Raw genomic sequence first — 20,177 nt, 5'->3', positions numbered from 1 at the left:
AAGATTAAGAAAAAAAATTTGTTGTTGTTGTTGTTCAGTCACTAAGTCATGTCTGACTTGTTCAGTCACTAAGTCATGTCTGACTCTACCTATGGACTGAAGCACACCAGGCTCCTCTGTCCTCCACTATCTCCCAGAGTTTGCTCAAATTCATGTCCAATAAGTCGGTGATGGAGAAGGAAACAGCAACCCACTCCAGTATTCCTGCTTGGAGAATCCCATGGACAGAGGAGCCTGGCAGGCCATAGTCCATGGGGTCGCAGAGAGTCAGACACAACTGAAGTGACTGAGCACGCAAGTCAGTGATGCTTTCTAACCATCTCATCCTTTGCTGCCCCCTTCTCATTTTGCCTTCAATCTTTCCCAGCATCAGGGTCTTTTCCAATGAGCTGGCTCTTCACATCACGTGGCCAAAGTAGTGGAGCTTCAGTTAATCAAATTCACTTGTGAAAGAAAAGTTTATCAAGTAAAAAATAATTTAAGTTGATATAGATTGTTAATTTTACTTGCTGGATAAGTAATCTCACAATGAGCTCTATCTTAAAAAAGAAAAAAAAAGTCATTATTACTTACTGTCCTTCAATGAGCCATGTGCATTTTGTTTTATATTTATAATTTCCAGGTCCATCTGTTATAAATCCAGAAGATCCAGTTAGTCTGTAATTAGACAAACAAAATTTAAACTCATCAAAATTTAATGTGTTAATAATATCCTTCTTAATTCTCAATAAAATCCAAGTGGGTACACTGATACATACTATGGCCAAAAGAAAATGACTGGATAGTTATTTCATTAAGATTACACAAATCTGGATGAAACAAAATCTAGTTATATACTTAAGGGGATACAAACATATGCAAACCAAAAGGAATGAACAAAAACACCAAAATTTTTCTAGCTAAGATGGGAAAATCACATTTTGCACTATAAAAATGGCCACAAGAAGTTCCTTATAAGTTGGTTTTTAAAAAACAAGGCCACACAGTTATCATTACAAGAAAAATGTGTTAATACGATAAACATGCTGTGTCCAGCATAATTGTGATGGGCAAGCACATCAATCCACAACACCCAACAGCTGAAGTGGCAATCCACTGCATTCCATTAGCAGTATACATTAGCACCTACTCCCCACATACATGCCAAGCTTGAAGTTTATCAATATTTTTAGGTCTTGCCAATGATAGGCACATCCTAGTATCTCATTAATAATTTTACTGGTACTAACGCTAACATATGAGTATTTTCTTATATGTTTTGATCATCTGCACTTTCTCCTTTGCAAATTAAGATTCCATATTCTTTACCTATTTTGCTACCAAGTTGCTGTCGTTGTTGTTCAGTCACTAAGTTGTGACTGACTCTTTGCAACAACAGGAACTGCAGCATGGCAGGCTTCTCTGTTCTTCACTATCTCCCTGAGTTTGCTCAAACTCATGTCCATTGATCCAATGTTACCACCCAATTATCTCATTCTCTGTCACCCCCTTTTCCTCTTACGCTCAATCTTTCCCAGCATCAAGGTCTTTCCCAATAAGTTCACTCCTTGCATCAAGTTTAGGAGCTCTTTTTATATCAAGGAGCTCCCATTTGTATGGTAAATGTACTATAAATATATGTCCCCAGTTTATTTTTTCTTTATACTTTGTGTCTACTATCTTTTGCTATACAGAAAATTTTAACATATAAGAAGGATGCTATCTTCCCTAATTGCTGTTTCCAGATCACTTTTCCTCCCTATTCCATCAACAATGTCAGCTTTTCTGAAACAGATGCTCTCTTCTGGATCTGTCTTCCTTACTTTCTGGGTCACCTACTGACACACCAATTACTCCACTTCACCTGCTCAAAATATCAGCATCTACTTCACTACCCTCCACTCAACCACAATAAAGATATTTCACCCAAAGCCCAGCAACTCTGTATTTTAACTTCACCATTAACAATCTTTTCCTCTACCCTACTTTAGTTACCAACTCTTTTCAGACCTGCTATTAGGAGTAAAAGCTCTACCACCAAAATCTCCATTTAAGGTAACCTACACTCTGATGGCCATCTCTGCTTTCTGTAGTTCATTTAGCCTAGTTCCCCCTCTCCAGTCAATCTCCAGCCCCAGAGACCTCCAATCCACAAACGATCACTCTTCACGTTCATCACTCACACATTCCACTTTCCAACTTACCTAGGTATGATTCCTGGGTCCATCACAAATATCATCCCCTGAAAAATCTCTCGACTTCTTCGCACTCTCTTGCTGTACTTGCCTGATATAAATGTCTCTGTGTCTTATTCCGCAACATCCATCCCATTCCCAAAATGTTAGTCTAAGCCAATCATGATCATGATTTCCTGTGCCCTCGTGTCAGGGAATGTTTGATGGGCATATTCCTATGTGCTATTTCTCATAAATCCTCTGTTCCTTATCAGCTTCTGCCAGAAGCGAGTAGAACTGCACGCAGCTCTCAGGACTGAGGTCATTGTGTGAGACAGGCTTGGGTCTCCTTTAGTAAAACATTCTCTTTATGACAAAACGGCTTAGTCTCGCCCCCTTTCTTGAGATGTGGATTGTCTCCTGACCTTGTGATCATTATTATCCTTTGTTCCTTGGTAACAGTTACTGTACGTTTGGTTTTCTAATCTTTATCATTATCGAAAGAAATTTCTTGTACTACAGCCTATATATACTCACAGAAAAATCATTAAAGCACCTTTGCTCCATCAGAGCTTGGGTCCCCGTGTCTTTCTTTTTTTCTCTCTCTCTCTCTCTCTCCCTCCCTTTGGCTCTCTTTCTTTCACTTTCTTATCATTGACTCCAGACTGCCAGGTCCCGGTCCATTAAGAACCGCAACACCCTTGTGCCAATTAGAAATGTGTATCAGTTAAGTTCTAATGTAATTCATAGAAAAACCTAAATAGTTATGACTTTAACCAAGATATAGAGCCAAACGTAAGCAACCCGGAGCACACAAAGCATTTCCATGATCATTAGGGACCGTCTATCTTGTTGCTCTTGTCCTCCTCAACATGTGCTTCCATCTCATAATCCAAGATGGCTGCACAAACTCCAGTTATTATCTCCTTATTCTACCCAGCAGGAAGAAGTTGCAAGGAAACAAGGTACATACCCCCTTGCCTCTAGGTAAAAAATGACCATTCAACTTACCCCCTAGCCAAAACTTAAGACATACCTAAATGTACAGGGAGGCTGAGAAATAGAGCCATTATCCCAGATGACCATGTATATACTCAGTGAAAAATCAGGACTCTTTACTGAAGAGGAGAAAGGCTATTATTTGGGTCACAGGATATAATCTAATCTTAGATGTGAGGGCAAGTCTGATGGAAGGTTTCTAGGAAATATTTCCCCATTCCTACGAAAGATAGTGTGGTAGATGGAAGCTATGCCACCTAGACCTCCTCTTCAAGAAAAGACTTGTTGCCAGCTGCAGAAGTGATTGTGGTCCACAGACAGCATCTAGATGTCAGTTCCATCAGGAGTTGCCTTACCTCAGGTCATGCCCTTCCAAGTACAGTCCATCCTAGAATGGACAGAAAGGCTGGGCATTTTTCAATTTAACACAGGACAACTCTGGCAAGCAATCATTACTCCAGAGCTCTCTTTAGTCAGGCCTGCATTGAAACTCAACTTCTTCCTTTGCCCAGTTCTGCTTCCTGACCCTTTCTCACCTAGATGTTATACCTAACTTGTACCTCAAATTTCATATCAGCAAATGCTTTTAAGAAACCCAACCTGTGACAGAAATCCTGAGAGACCAGCCTTCTTCCACTGAACTCTGTTGTGTTTAGATTTTAATTTAGCCATCATGCAATGAGCCAGAACACAAAGGCAGCACCAAGAGTGACAAATCAAAGGTGAGTGCAAAGGTCCCTGAAGAATCGTACAAAACAACCACAGAGACTACCCCAATTTTATAGGCAAATAAATTTCCCACTAGTTCAGTTTTGTGGTATTCTACTACACTTCTTTTTCTCCTAAGAGTCTCTACAGACTTCACACGGATATGTTGAGGTATTCACAAATATACATCACTTTTGGAAAAAGATTATTTTAAATATTTACTGTGTATCTTTAAACATACATTTAACATAATTTTACAGATAATGAATAGATGTGATCAGACAGGTTTTTAGGGTCAACTAAAGGTTTTAGAAAAGGCAGAGGAACCAGAGATCAAACTGCCAATATCCGCTGGATCACCGAAAAAGCAAGAGAGTTCCAGAAAAACATCTATTTCTGCTTTATTGACTACGCCAAAGCCTTTGACTGTGTGGATCACAATAAGCTGGAAAATTCTGAAAGAGATGGGAATACCAGATCACCTGACCTGCCTCTTGAGAAACCTGTATGCAGGTCAGGAAGCAACAGTTAGAACTGGACATGGAACAACAGACTGGTTCCCAATAGGAAAAGGAGTTATGTCAAGGCTGTATATTGTCACCCTGCTTATTTAACTTATATGCAGAGTACATCATGAAAAATGCTGGGCTGGATGAAGCACAAGCTGGAATCAAGATTGCCGGGAGAAATATCAATAACCTCAGATATGCAGATGACACCACCCTTATGGCAGAAAGTGAAGAGGAACTAAAAAGCATCTTGATGAAAGTGAAAGACGAGAGTGAAAAAGCTGGCTTAAAGCTCAACATTCAGAAAACTAAGATCATGGCATCTGGTCCCATCACCTCATGGGAAATAGACGGGGAGACAGTGGAAACAGTGTCAGATTTTATTTTTTGGGGGGCTCCAAAATCACTGCAGATGGTGACTGCAGCCATGAAATTAAAAGATGCTTACTCCTTGGAAGGAAAGTTATGACCAACCTAGATGGCATATTAAAAAGCAGAGACGTTACTTTGCCAACAAAGGTCCATCTGGTCAAGGCTATGGTTTTTCCAGTGGTCATGTATGGATGTGAGAGTTGGACTGTGAAGAAAGCTGAGCGCCGAAGAATTGATGCTTTTGACCTGTGGTGTTGGAGAAGACTCTTGAGAGTCCCTTGGACTGCAAGGAGATCCAACCAGTCCATCCTAAAGGAGACCAGTCCTGGGTGTTCATTGGAAGGACTGATGCTGAAGCTGAAACTCTAGTACTTTGGCCACCTCATGCGAAGAGTTGACTCATTGGAAAAGACCCTGATGCTGGGACGGATTGGGGGCAGGAGGAGAAAGGGACGACAGAGGATGAAATGGTTGGATGGCATCACTGACTTGATGGGCATGGGTTTGGGTAGACTCCGGGAGTTTGTGATGGACAGGGAGGCCTGGTGTGCTGCGATTCATGGGTTCACAAAGAGTCGGACATGACTGAGCGACTGAACTGAACTGAAAGGACAATTCTCTTTTTTTCTTTACTGCTCTCTCCAGGTACTTCCCCCTTCTCTCCACCAAGATAAACATTTAACCACCTTGCAAGCATTCTTATTTTTCTTCATACTTACGAGTCCCTAACAAGAATGTCCCTGATGAGTAGCCTCTGATGGTTCTCTTAAATCAGTTTTGGTTATACAAATTATTGTTACACTAATCTTCTTATATCTTCCCCTTCTTCATTCAACAAAACTTTGCGGGAAATGCTCCAACTAATTGGGAACTAGTTTAATTCATGTAGCATAATATTCTACCCTACAATATATCATTTTTTTTCTGCCTTTCTCCGACTTTCTCATTTTGTTTTCAGTTGGTTGGCAGTATGTACAGTGCTGCAGTAAATATCCCTATAATGTGACCTTACTTGTGCTTTTATTTCTAAGGAAATAATCTTAGGAGGAGGATTACCAGACCAAAAGAAATATGAATTTTAATTGTTGACCAGGTTGCAAATTATTTTCCAAAAGACTACAACAATTCACATTTGCGCCAGTGATAAATGAAAATATTCTATTCTCTAAATCCCTTCTGTATTAGGTGTTCTTGTTTCCTTTAAATTGTACTGGTTTTTAATTCAAAATTCCCTGTATTCTAGTAAGTGGCCTACAACTGGTTACTGAAAACACAAAGAGATTTGAAAGGGGAAGACCAGGAGTATTAACCTAAAATTTCAGGTCTAATTTTTCAGTATAATTAGCGGTCTGGGTATGGACACTGGTACTTCCCATATCTTCACCAGCAGCAACACAAAGCATCAAACTGAAACACAAAGATTTTAACAACACAAGAACAGAGACTTAAAGAATTAACTCCTTGCTATTACTAATTTTCCCATTTAAGAATACACAGAGGGCAATTCTGCGATGGAAATGAATACCGGGAAAATTGGGGAATCCTCTATAGGAGGCAGGTTTCAAAGGAATAATCTTGTAACTTGTAAGCCATGTCCAACAGTTTGTGACTCCATGGACTACAGCCTGCTAGGCTTCTCTGTCCATGGGATTTCCCAGGCAAGAATACTGGAGTGGATTGTCATTTCCTTCTCCAGGGGATCTTCCTGACCCAGGGATCAAAACTGTGTCTCCTGCATTGCAGGCAGATTCTTTACTGCTGAACCACAAGGGAAATCCCATCTTGTAACTATTTCTTTCTAACTTACTTGTATTATTATCACCAGACAATATGGCATGTAAAACCTCAACTCTTCTCATCTGTTAAAAATTTTCCTGGGACTTTCCTGGTAGTCCAATGGTTAAGAATCTGCCTTCCAACACAGAAGATGTGGGTTTGATCCTTGGTCGGGGAACTAAGATCCCACATGCCATGAGACAACTAAGCCCAAGGCCACAACCACTGAGCCCACACACTCTTGAGCCCATGCACCACAACAAGAGAAGGCCACACGTGCTGCAACTAGAAAAAGCCAGAGCACTGAAACAAAGACCCTGTGCAGCCAAATATAAATAAGACCATGTTCATCTTTCCAAGGGAAATCTTACACTCCAGAAAGACGTTACTTAACAAAGTTGGAACTACTTTTATGGTCAAGTACCTTGAACATTAATAAACTTTCATCAAATTTCCTTGGATATTTGAAAAAGAAATCTATTGTAGCAATGTATACTTATGTATGTGTTGTTGTTGCTGTTTATTCACTAAGTTATTTTCAACTCTTTTGAGACCCCATGGACTACAGGCCACCAGGCTCCTCTGTCTAGGGGATTTCCCAGGCAAGGATACTGGAATGGGTTCCTTCTCCAGGGGATCTTCCCAACCTAGGGATCAAACCCATGTCTTCTGCATTGGCAGGCGGATTCTTTACCACTGAGCCACCAGGGAAGCCCATATTTATATATACACAAACATAATTAAGTTTACTAAATGCACAATTCAATTCCCTTTATATTCTTATTTACAAAAATATCTATCAAATCTAGTTCAGATGAATGTATACTGAAATGAGGCATCATGACAGCTCCATCACTGACATTTCTCACTTTTTTTGCTTTCTGTATTTATTTAGCCATACAAGCTTACAACTCTTAGACCTTCATAAATTATGCCTATTATAATAACTCATTTAACTTATTTGATGCTCAAATTCCACTTTGTCTATAACTACTTATTTTTTTTAAATTTTCCTCGGCCTTATTTACTCAACTTCTTATTTTTTATACCTCTTTATATTGCGTTGACCAAAAAGTTTGTTTAGTTTTTTCCATAAGATGGCTCTGGTAGTGTTCAGTTGTCTTTAATTTCATTCAAAACAATTATGTAGGACTGTATTGTAACAATTATAATATCAGAGTGCATTTTTTTTAAAAAAGCATCAAATCAGTGAATTTTTGTGTAGCAATTTTAATATTGAAAATGGAAGGAAAAAAAGCAACACTCTCAGCATATTATGCTTTATTATTTCAAGAAATGTAAAGATGCAAGTGAAATGCAAAAAAAGATTTGTATAATGTCTGGGAAAGGTGCTGTGACTGACAGAATGTAGTAAAAGTGGTTCACAAAGTTTCATGTTGAAGATTTCTGGCTGGATGATACTTCACAGTCAGGTAGACCAGTTGAAGCTGATAGCAATCAAATTGAAAAACATCAGCATTATACCACATGGGACAGCTGACATACTCAAAATATCCAAATCAAGTGCTGAAAGTCATTTGTACCAGCTTTGTTATGTTAATTGTTTTGATGTCTGGGTTTCACATACGTAAAAAAAACATTCCTAACTGTATTTTTGTATTCAGTTCTCTACTGAAATTTAACAAAAACATTCCATTTTTAAAACAGATTGTAATGGGCAATGAAAAGTGGATATTGTACAATAATGTAGAACAGAAGAGATCATGGGACAAGTGAAATGAACCACCACAAACCACACCAAAGGCCAGTCTCCATCCAAAAAAGATGATGCTGTGTATGTGGTGAGATTAAAAGAGTCCTCTATTATGAGCTCCTTCTGGAAAACCAAATGATTAATTCTAATAAGTACCATTCCCAATTAGACCAACTGAAAGCAGCACTTGACAAAAAGTGTGTGAAATTAGTCAACAGAAAATGCATAATCTTCCATCAGAACAACACACGGCCACATGTTTATCTGATGAGCAGGCAAAAACTGTTAAAGCTTGGATGGGAAGTTCTGAATCATCCACGTATTCAATGATCATTGTACCTTCAGATATCCATTTATTTTGGTCTTTACAAAATTCTCCTAATGGAAAAAATCTCAATTTCCTAGAAGATTGTAAAAGGCACATGGAGCAATCCTTTGCTCAAAATGAATAAGTTTTGGAAATATGAATGGGCCTGAAAAATGGCAGAATGTAGTGGAGTGAAATGGTGAATACATTGTTCAATAAAGTTCTTAGTGAAAATGAAAAATGTGTTCTACTTTTAGTTAAAAACTGAAGGACTTTTTTGGCTAACTCAATAAAATTTTCAAAAATTTAATTCTTCTTTTCAATTTTTAAATTTTTAAAAAAAATTTATTTTATATTGGAGTATAATTGATTATAGTTGTAATATAGTCGTTATGCTATTTTCAGTTGTACAGCAAAGTGATGCAGTTATACATACATGAGTCTATTCTTTTCAAATTCTTTTCCCATTTAGGCTATTATAGTCTTGAATAGTGACTCAGCAGCAGCAGTATTGAATAGAAGCTTCCCTGGTGGCTCAGACAACAAAGAATCTGCCTGCAGTGTGGGAGACCTAGGTTCAATCCCTGGGTTGGCAAGATCCCCTGGAAGCGGGCATGACAACCCACTCCAGTATTCTCGCCTGGAGATCCCCGTGAACAGAGGAGCCTGGTGGGCTGCAGTCCGTGAGGTTGCAAAGAATCAGACACGACTCAGTGACTAAGCACTAGTATTGAATAGAGCTCCCTGTGCTATGCAGGAGGTCCTTGTTGATTACCTATTTTAAATATGGAAGTGTACATACATGTCAGTCACAAACTTCCAATCTATTCCTCCCCTCTACCTCCTGGTAACTATAAATTCATTCTCTAAGTCCATGATCCTGTTTCTATTTTGGAAATAAGTTCATGTATCATTTTTTTAGGTTCCAAAACTAAAGGATATGGTATACTTGTCTTTCTCTGACTTACTTCACTTACTATGATAATGTATAGGTCCATCCATGTTGTTTCAAAAGGCATTATTTCCTCCTTTTCGTGGTTGAGTAATATTCCATTGCATATATGCACCACATCTTCTTTTATTCATTTCTCTGTCAGTGGACATTTAGGTTGCTTCCATGTCTTGGGTGTTGTACATAGTGCTGCAGCGAACACTGAGGTGCATGTATCTTTTTTAATTATAGTTTTATCCAGATATATGCCCAGGAGTGGGACTGCTAGATCATATGCTAGTTGCATCTTTAGTTTTTTAAGGAACCTCCATACTGTTCTCCCTAATAGTTGTACCAATTTACATTGCCAAATGGTGTAGGAGGGTTCTCTTTTCTCCACCCCTCCTCCAGCATTTACTATCTGTAGACTACTTGATGATGGTCATTCTGACAGGGGTGAGGTGATACCTCATTGTGGTTTTGATTTACATTTCTCTAATAATTAGTGATGTTGAGCATCTTTTCATGTGCTTCTTGGTCACCTGCATGTCTTCTCTGGAGAAATCTCTATTTAGGTCTTCTACCTATTTTTTGATTGTTTTTGTTTTGTTTTTTCTATTGTGCCACCTGAGCTGTATGTAAATTGTGAAGACTAATGTCCTGTCAATTGCGTGGTTTGCAAATATCTTCTCCCATTCTATGGGCTGTCTTTTTGTTTTATGTGTTTCTTTTGCTCTACAAAAGCTTTTGAGTTTAATTAGATTCTATTGGTTTATTTTTGTTTTTATTGCCATTACTCTAGGAGATGAATCAAAAATGATACTACTACAAAAAATAGATAATCCTGCAATTTATGTAAAAGAGTTCTGCCTATATTTTCCTCTTAAGAGTTTTATAGTGTATGGTCTTACATTTAGGCCTTTAATCTATTTTTAGTTTATTTTTGTGTATGGTGTTAAAGAATGTTCTAATTTCATTATTTTTACATGTAGTTATCCACTTTTCCCAGGACTATTTTTAAAGAAATTGTCTTTTCTCCACTGTATAATCTTGCCTCCTTTGTTGCAGACTGACTGACCATAGGTGTGTGGGTTTATTTCTGGGAGTTCAATCCTGTTCTATTGATCTGTATTTCTGCTTTTGTGCTCGTACCACACATTGTGATGACTGTAACTCTCTAGTATAGTCTGAAGTCAGGGAGTCTGATTCATTCAGCTCCATTTTCCTTTCTCAAGACTGCTTTGGCTATTTAGGGTCTTTTATGTCTTCACACAAATTTTAAGACTTTTTTGTTCTAGTTCTGTGAAAAATGCCATCAGCAATTTGATAGGGACTACACTGAATGTCTTGTTTTTGTATCCATTCAGTCAATTTATGTCTTTTGGTTGGAACACTTAACTCCATTTACATTTAAGGTGATTATTAATACATACATTCTTACTGCCATTTAGTTAACTGTTTTGGATTTGTTTTTCTAGGTGTTTTTCTTTCCTTTCTCTTTTGTTCACTTTTCTTGTTATTTGATCACTAACTTTAATGCTGTGTTTAGATTCCTTTTTCTTTTCTGTATCTATTGAGATTTTTGGTTTGTGGTTACCATGAGGTTTTCAAGTAGCAGTCTATACATAACAAAGATTGCTATAAGTTGCTAGTCATAAACTGTTGTAAGTTGGAAATGCATTTGTGCTCTCCCCTTCTTGCAACTGCTGATTTTGATGTATTTGTGTGTGGATGATCTCTTACCATCACTAATCACTTTATGTTTGTCTTTTTTTTTTTGTATGTTTATCTTTAATAGTGAGTTTTTCCATTTGTAATTTTCCAGTTTTGTTATGGCCTTCTCTTTACTGCCTAGAGAAATTCCTTTAGCATTTGCTGTAAAACTTGTTATGGTGGTGCTGAATTCTCTTAGCTTTTGCTTGTCTATAAAGCTTTTGATTTCTCTGTCAAATCTAAATGAGAGCCTTGCTGGGAGGAATATTCTTAGTTGCAAATTCTTCCCTTTCATCACTTGAAATATATTGTGCCACTCCCTTCTGGCCTGCAGAGTTTCTGCTGAAAAATCAGCTGATAGTCTTACAGAAATTCCCTTGTATGTTGTTTGTTGCTTCCCCTTGTTGCTTTTAATATTTTTTGTCTTTAATTTTGTCAATTTGATTACTGTGTGTCTCAGTGTATTCCTCCTTGGATTTATTTGACCTGAGCCTTTCTCTGTGCTTCCTGGATTAAATGACAGTTTCCTTTCCCATGTTAGGAAATTTTTCAGCTATTATCTCTTCAAATATTTTCTTGGGAACTTTCTCTCTCTCTCTTCTCTTTCTAGGACCCTTGTAATGAGAATGTTGGTACTTTTAATGTTGTCCTAGAGATCTCTTAAAGACTGTCCTCATTTCTTCTTTTTTAGAATTTTGATCCATGGCAGCAATTTCCACCATTCTGTCTTCCAGCTCACTCATCCATTCTTCTGCCTCAGTTATTCTGATATTTATTCCATCTAGTGCATTTTTTTCATGTCAGTTACTGTATTATTCTTCTTTTCTCTTTTTTAGTTCTTCTAGGCCCTCATTAAACATTTCTGTATCTTCTCCACCTGTGCCTCCATTCTTTTCCTCAAGATCTTGGATCATTTTTACTATCATTACTCTGAATTCTTTTTCAAGGAGCCTGCCTATCTCAACTTCATTTAGTTGTTCTTCTGGAGTTTTATCTTGTTCCTTCATCTGGGACATATTCCTCTGTTGTCTCATTTTGTCTAACTTCCTGTGACTGTGGTTTCCATTCAATAGACTGCAGGGTTCTAGCTGCAGCTTCTACTTTCTGCCCTTTGGAACATGAGGCTGTCTAAGAGTCTTGTGCAAGATTCCTGGTGGAAGTACCAGCTGAAGGTGTACCTGCTCACTGGTGGGTGGAGCTGAGTCTTGTCCACCTGGTGGGCAAGGCCATGGTGGGCAAGGCCATGTCAGAGCATGTGTTTATTGGGGAGCTACTTACTCAGGAAGACTTTAAGCAAACAACCTGCTGATGGGTGGGACTATGTTCCCTCCCTGTTGGTTGTCTGGCCTGAGGCATCCCAGCACCAGAGGCAACAAGCTGTTGGGTGGGGCCAAGTCTGGAGAGAAAATGGCAGCCTCCAAGATGGCTAACACCAATAAGGACTACCCAGGACTGCTGCCACCAGTGTCCCTGTCCTCATAGTGAGCTATAACCACCCCCTCCACCTCCACAGGAGATCCTCCAATACTAGCAGTTAAGTTTGACCCAGTCTCTTATGAGACCACTGCTTTTTGCCCTGGGTCTTGCTGCACAAAAGACCCTAACTACAACCTCTAAGACTAGACTTTTATTACTTTTCCCCATTCCTGTGAAATGTGAGTGATCAAACACTGCTAGCCTTCAAAGCTACATTCTCTGGGGACTCCTCCTCCTGTTGCCAAACGTCCAGGCTGGGGAGCCTAATGTGGGCTCAGACCTTTCATTCCTCTGGGAGAACGTTTGTGGGTATAATTATTTTCTATTTTGTGGGTTGCCCACCCCATGTGTATGGGATTTGATTTTGTCATGATTGCATCATCCATCCTACCATCATATTCTGGTCCCTTCTTTGTCTCTGGATGTAGGATATCTTTTTTGGTAGGTTCCAGTATTCTTTTGTTGGTGGGTGTTCAGCACTTAGTTATGGTTTTGGTGTTTCCATCAGAAGGTGTGAGCTCACATACTTCTACTCTGCCACAGGCACACCTAAGGCCACACTGAGGTCAAGGGTAGAGAGTAAAAGTTTGTTTCTATTAAACAGGATGTGCTTAGGTTTTATTTCTCAACCTAGTCTAACAGTTTCACAATGTAGCCTATTCACATTTAGCATGAGGACAATTATATTGATTTGATTCTTTTCAACCAAATTTTTAAATCAAACTTAATAAGGATTAGTTTATATAGAATAAAATGTAATCATCAAATATGTACAATATGGTAAGTCTTGACAAATTTATACACATATAAAATCTCCCAAACAAGATATATAATAGTTCTATCATCCCCTCAATGTTCCCTCAAACCTCCTTGCACATAATCGCTCTTAACACTGATCTTGTTTCTATCACTGCAGACTAGTTTGACAGAACTTGATTTAATGAAATCATATCAAGACACTTTTGTGCCTTGCTTCTTTAGATCAGCATGTTTCCAAGTACTGTGTGTATCAATAGCTTGTTCTTTCCTATTTCTGGGTAGTATTCTGTGGTATGAATATATAGACTATAACATGTCTATCCATTTTCCTGTTGATAGACACCTGGATTATGTAGTTATAGATGCTTATGAACAAAGCTGCTAAGAACACTTGTGTACAAGCCTTTGTGTGGACATTTCCCTAAGATAAATATATACTAAAAAAAGGAATCACCAGATCGAAGTATAGATACACATCTAAATTTAAAGAAACCGCCGAAATGTCTCCTAAGTGGTTACATCATCTTAGACTTCCAACAGCTAGGTATAAATATTTTCTGCCCTCAGGTCTCCCAGTACTCCCACAGCCTTAACAATACATCCCTTCAGCAATATACTGGACTCTATAAGTCAGAAAGACCTATTGCACTCCATGGATGCAACATTGTGCTTTCCAGATCTGCAACTTTGTGTCCCTTGCACCTTGCTTCACTGACCCAGCTACACTGCTTTCTGTGTCTAGAAGAATCACAACAGAATGTAGATCCCAGAGTTTCCTACAGTTCCCCATAGCAAGCTGCTTCAACAGAAGCATGGAGCTTGCAGTTAGGAGAGTCAGGGAAGCAAGTCTCATTCATGCTGCTATGTCTTTCCTCTCTATTGTTAAAGCCCATCTGAGTCTGGGTTTTCTTTTGCTTCTAACTAAAAGCATCCCAACTACTTATTTCACCAACTCCAAGATAAACATGTTTCTCTTAGCTCAGAAATCAGGATGCATTATAAAACATGCAGTTTAAATGATTATTTTTTTCTTTCTTAGACATACACGAGATATAGATATATTTTACATTCAGTGGCATCTTAAGATACATTATATACATATGGCAAACCCTAAACCTCGTTGAATCCAACTCTCTGTTCACTCTGTATATGAAACCAAGCAGCTAAATAAGGCTAGAGACAAAACACTGAGCTCACTGGTCTCACTCCAGACTTACAAACACATTTCTCAAGGAGGCTCCCAGCACTGTGGGAAAACCAATTCCTTCACATTCCTGGCCGATTCACTGCTATTCCTTATTATCGTTCACTTTCCAAACCCTCTTCCCTTTCTTCAATTTTAGCTGATGAGCCTCTGATTACTCCACTGTTTCATGTGTATTTACCCCCAGTGGAATATAAATTTCATGACAAGGACTTTTGTCTGTTCTATTCATTATTCCGAGTGTCTAGAAGTATGTTTGGCATCCTAATAATACAAAGTGAATAGCTGTGGAAAGAAGAAAAAATTAGAAGAGATCTACATTTTTTCCATTACTTTAATGCAAGTACTTTGCTTTCCCCTAGTTACAATGGATAGGGTCACACCTCTTACCTGGGTCCAGAATTCTTAAACACTACTCAGTCAAGGGCCTCACCAAAACAAACCTAATTCTAAACCTAGGCTATACTTTTCCTATCTACTGGATCAGCATAAGACAAGCTGTTGGATTTCCTTCTTAAAAAAAATAAACTCACCTCTCATGTTCTGCCTACTTTTTTTTCTTATATTTACATCAAAAGTCTTGTTAAGAAGAATTATCTACCCTTGGGAAATCCCTGGTGATCCAGTGGTTAGAACTGCACGTTTTCACTGTCAAGGGTGTGGGTTCAATTCCTAAACAGGGAACTAAGATCCTACAAGCTGTGCAGTGCAGCCTCCCATTCCATCCCCCCCAAAAAAGTCTAGGGACTTCCCTGGTGGTCCAGTGGTTCTGCGTTCCTGTGCAGCGGACACACGTTCAATTCTTGGTCAGGGAACTAAGATCCCACATACTGTAGGAAAGTAAGCCCGCACCCCAGCTAGAGAGCCAGCACGCTCAGCCAGCATGCTGAGTCCATGTGTGACAATCAGAGAGCCCACATGCCCCAACTACTGCACCTGTGCACTCTAGAGCCTGAGCTCTACAACCAGAAGCGAGCATGCTGCAATTAGAGAAAGCCCACGTGCTGCAATGAACAGCTGGCACAATGCAATGAAGACCCAGCACAACCAAAAAAAGAATTATCTACTCTCACTGACAACACTCTTACCTCCTAATATCTTAACCCCATTCCAGTGGGGTCTAACCCTCACCACTCCTCTGAAATCCTTTTGTTAAGGTACAGAGGGGTAAATTTTCAGATCCCTTCTTACTTCAACAGTTGAAATAGCTAATTATTACTTCCTCTTTTTTTGCATTTAATATTATGTTTTCTTCCAATTTTCTTGAGGTATAATTGAAATACAGCACTCTATAGGTTAAAGGTGTACAGCATAATTATTTGACTTAAATACTTAATGAAATAATCATAATAAATTTACTGAACATCCATCATCTCATATAGACACAACATTAAAGAAACAGAAAAAAAAAAAAAGAAACAGAAAAAACTTTTTCCCTATGATGAGAACACTTAGGATTTAGCCTCTTAATAACTTTTATATATAACAATCAGCAGTGTTAATTAAATGTATCATGTTGTATATCCCTAGTTCTTCCTTATTTATAACTAGAAATTAGTACCTTTTGAATATTTTCATTTAATTCCACCACCCTCCAAGCCCTGCCTCTGGTAACCACAAATCTGATCTCTTTTTCTGTTTGTTTTTGAAGTATAACAGAACTATAACGCATGTTAGTTCCTGTTACACAAAACAGTGTTTTGATATTTCTATCCATTTCAAAATGATAACAGTAAGTCTAGTTTCGATCTCATCATACAAAGATATTACATAGTTATTGACTATATTCTTCGCATAGTACTTTTCATACCCATGGGTCATTTGCAATCGTTAAGTTTATGCCTTTTAATATCCTTCACTTATTTTCTCCTCTTACACTCTCATCTCCTCTACCAACCACCTATTTGTCCTCTGCATCTACAACTGTTTTCTTAGGTTTGTCCATTTGTTTTTCTTTTTAGATTCTACATATATGTAGCATACATTATTTGTGTATCTACTATTCAAACATACAGTATTTGTCTTTCTCTTATTTCACTTTGCGTAATACACTCCATGTTGTCACAAGTGGCAAGATTTTTTTTTTTTGGCTGAGTAATACTCCATCTCAGGTGGTGCAGTGGTAAAGAATCTGAGTGCCAATGCAGGAGATGCAAGAGACCTGAGTTTGATCCCTAAGTCAGGAAGATGCCCAAGAGGATGAAACAGCAACCCACTCCAGTACTCCTGCCTGGAAAATTCCATGGACAGACGAACCTGGTGGGCTACAGTCCATGGGTCACAAAGACTCGGACTGAACACACATACACACAATATACATACGTGCCACATCTTTATTCATTCATCTACTGATGGGCACTTAGGTTGCTTCCATATCTCGGCTATTGTAAATAATGCTGTATATTCTCTAATTGGTGTTTTCTTTCATTTGGGTAAATACCCAGAAGTCGAACTGCTGGACCATATAGTAGTCTATTTTTAACTTCTGGGGAATCTTCAAACTGTTTTCAGTTTTCATTCCAATCCCAAAGAAGGGCAATGCCAAAGAATGTTCAAACTGCCACACAACTGCACTCATTTCACATGCTAGTAAAGTAATGCTGAAAATTCTCCAAGCTAGGTTTCAACAGTATGTGAACGGAGAACTCCCACATGTTCAAGCTGGATTTAGAAAAGACAGAGGATCAGAGATCAAACTGCCAACATCCGTTGAATAATAGAAAAAGGAAGAGAATTCCAGAAAAACATCTACTTCTGCTTTACTGACTACGCCAAAGCCTTTGACTGTATGAATCACAACAAAATGTGGAAAATTCTTCAAGAAATGGAAATACCAGACCACCTTTCCTGTCTCTTGAGAGGCCTGTATGCAAGTCAAGAAGCAAGTTAGAACTGCAAATATAACAACAGACTGGTTCACAATTGATAAAGGAGTACATCAAGGCTGTATACTGTCACCCTGCTTATTTAACTTCTATGCAGAATACTTCATGCAAAATGCCAGGCTGGATGAAGAAAAAGCTGGAATCAGGATTGCCAGGAGAAATATCAATAACCTCAGATATGCAGACGACACCACCCTTATGGCAGAAAGCAAAGAGGAACTAAAGAGCCCCTTGGTGAAGGTGAAAGAGGAGAGTGAAAAAGTTGGCTTAAAGCTCAACATTCAGAAAACTAAGATCATGGCATCTGGTCCCATCACTTCATGGCAAATAGATGAGGAAACAAAGGAAACAGTGACAGATTTTATTTTCTTGGGCTCCAAAATCATTGTGGCCCGTGACTACAGCCATGAAATTAAAAGATGCTTGATCCTTGAAAGAAAAGTTATGACAAACCTAGACAGTGTATTAAAAATCAGAGACATTACTTTGTTAACAGAGGTCCAAATAGTCAAAGCTATGGTTTTTCCACTAGTCATGTATGCCCATGAGAGTTGGACCATAAAGAAGGTTGAACACCAAAGAATTGATGCTTTTGAACCGTGGTGTTGGAGAAGACTTCTGAGAGACCTGTGGACTGCAAGGAGATCAAACCAGCCAGTTATTAATAGAAATCAATCCTGAATATTCATCACAGGGACTGATGTTGATGCTGAAGCTCCAATATTCTGGCCACCTGAAGTGAAGAGCAGACTCATTAGAAAAGACCCTGACACTGGGAAAGATTGAGGGCAAGAGGAGAAGAGGTGACAGAGGATGACATGGCTGGATGGCATCATCGGCTAAATGGACATGAGTTTGAGCAAGCTCTGCGAGGTGGTAAAGGACAAGGAAGCCTGGCATGCTGCAATCCATAGGGTCAAAAAAAGTCGGAAACAACTGAGAGACTGAACAACATACTGTTTGCCATAGTGGCGGCAACAATTCACATTCCCACCAACAGTGCACAGTGTTCCCTCTTCTCCACATCCTCACCAGTTCTTGTCATTGGTTGTCTTTTTTAAAAAAGTCATTCTTTAACTGTGTGAGGTGATAGCTCACTGTGATTCTGATTTGCATTTACCTGATGTTAAGCATCTCCTCATGTGCCATTGGCCATCTGCATACTTTCTTTGGAAAACTGTTTATTTAGATCCTCCACCCATTTTTCTTCTTGGCAAACAGATGGGGAAACAGTGAAAAAAGTGACAGATTTTATTTTTGGGGGGTCCAAAATCACTGCAGATAGTGACTGCAACCATGAAATTAAAAGACACTTGCTCCTTGGAAGAAAAGTTATGACCAACCTAGACAGCATATTAAAAAGCAGAGACATTACTTTGCCAACAAAGGTCCATCTAGTCAAAGCTATGGTTTTTCCAGCAGTCATGTATGGATGTGAGAGTTGGACTACAAAGAAAGCTGAGTGCTGAAGAATTGATGCTTTTGAACTATGGTGCTGGAGAAGACTCTTGAGAGTCCCCTGGACAGCAAGGAGCTCCAATCAATCCATCTTCAAGGAAATCAGTCCTGAATATTCATTGGAAGGACTGATGCTGAAGCTGAAACTCCAATACTTAGGCCACCTGATGCAAAGAACTGACTCACTGGAAAAGACCCTGATGCTGTGAAGGCAGGAGAAGGGGACGACAGAGGACAAGATGGTTGGATGGCATCACCGACTCGATGGACATAAGTTTGAGTAAATTCCGGGAGCTGGTGATGGACAGGGAGGCCTGGTGTGCTGCAGTCCATGGGTTCCCAAAGAGTTGGACAAGACTGAGCGACTGAACTGAACTGACCCATTTTTCAGTCACGTTGTTTTTTCATGTTGAGCTGTATGAGTTCTTTGTATATTTTGGATATTAATCCCATATTGAAAATACCATATGTGAATATGCTCTTATTCAGTAGGTGGCCTTTCTGTTTTCTTGATAGTTTCCTTCACTGTGCAAAAGATCTTTAGATTGATGTAGTCCAATCTGTTTATTTTTGCTTTTGTTTCCCTTGCCTAAGGAGACATATCCAAAAAAAAAACAAACCTAAGATTAATGTCAAAAAGCATACTGCCTATGTTTCCTTATAAAATTTTTATGGTTTTGTGTCTTATATTTAAGTCTTTACTCCATTTTGAATTTATTTTTGTGCATGGTGTGACAGTAGGCCAGTTTGATTCTTTTGCATATAACTGTACAGTTTTCATTATGTAATACCATTTATTAAAGAGGCTGTTTTTCCCCATTGTACATTATTGCTTCCTTTATCATAGATAATTGCCTATGTAAGTATGGGCTCATTTCTGGGTTCTATTCTCTTTCACTGATCTATGCGTCTATTTTTGTGCAAGTACCACACTGTTCTATTACCACAGCTTCACAGTATATATAGTTTGAAATTGAGGCACCTCCCTCTTTCTTAAAACACTTTCTCCACTTGGTTTACCAAACCCTATACTCTGGACACACAGGCAGCTTCTTCTCAGTCCCCTTTAAAAAGTCCAACTGCTTTTCCCAGAATCTAATTGTAGGAATGCCCCAAGGCTCCAATCTCAGTCTGCTCCTCAACCTAAACTAACTAGGTAAGCTGATCTCAAATTGCCTCCAAAGATTTAAATGCCACCTATATATATATTTAA

The 20,177-nt window shown here is 38.7% G+C and overlaps 1 protein-coding gene across 3 annotated transcripts in view; it reads right to left on the bottom strand.

Moving 5' to 3' along the window:
* ATRN (attractin) overlaps nucleotides 1–20,177 on the bottom strand; it is a 180,632-nt gene that overhangs the window by 125,246 nt on the left and 35,209 nt on the right. For all 3 annotated transcript variants that reach the window (XM_070472354.1, XM_020877059.2, XM_020877060.2), the window contains exon 2: nucleotides 574–657. In XM_070472354.1, the coding sequence (XP_070328455.1) occupies nucleotides 574–657 (84 nt within the window). The remainder of the gene's footprint in view (nucleotides 1–573; nucleotides 658–20,177) is intronic.

This window comes from Odocoileus virginianus, chromosome 9 (assembly GCF_023699985.2).
Source record: "Odocoileus virginianus isolate 20LAN1187 ecotype Illinois chromosome 9, Ovbor_1.2, whole genome shotgun sequence".
Lineage (NCBI taxonomy): Eukaryota > Metazoa > Chordata > Mammalia > Artiodactyla > Cervidae > Odocoileus > Odocoileus virginianus.
The sequence above is the reverse complement of the archived record's forward strand: the minus strand, read 5'-3'. Positions and strand labels throughout refer to the sequence as shown.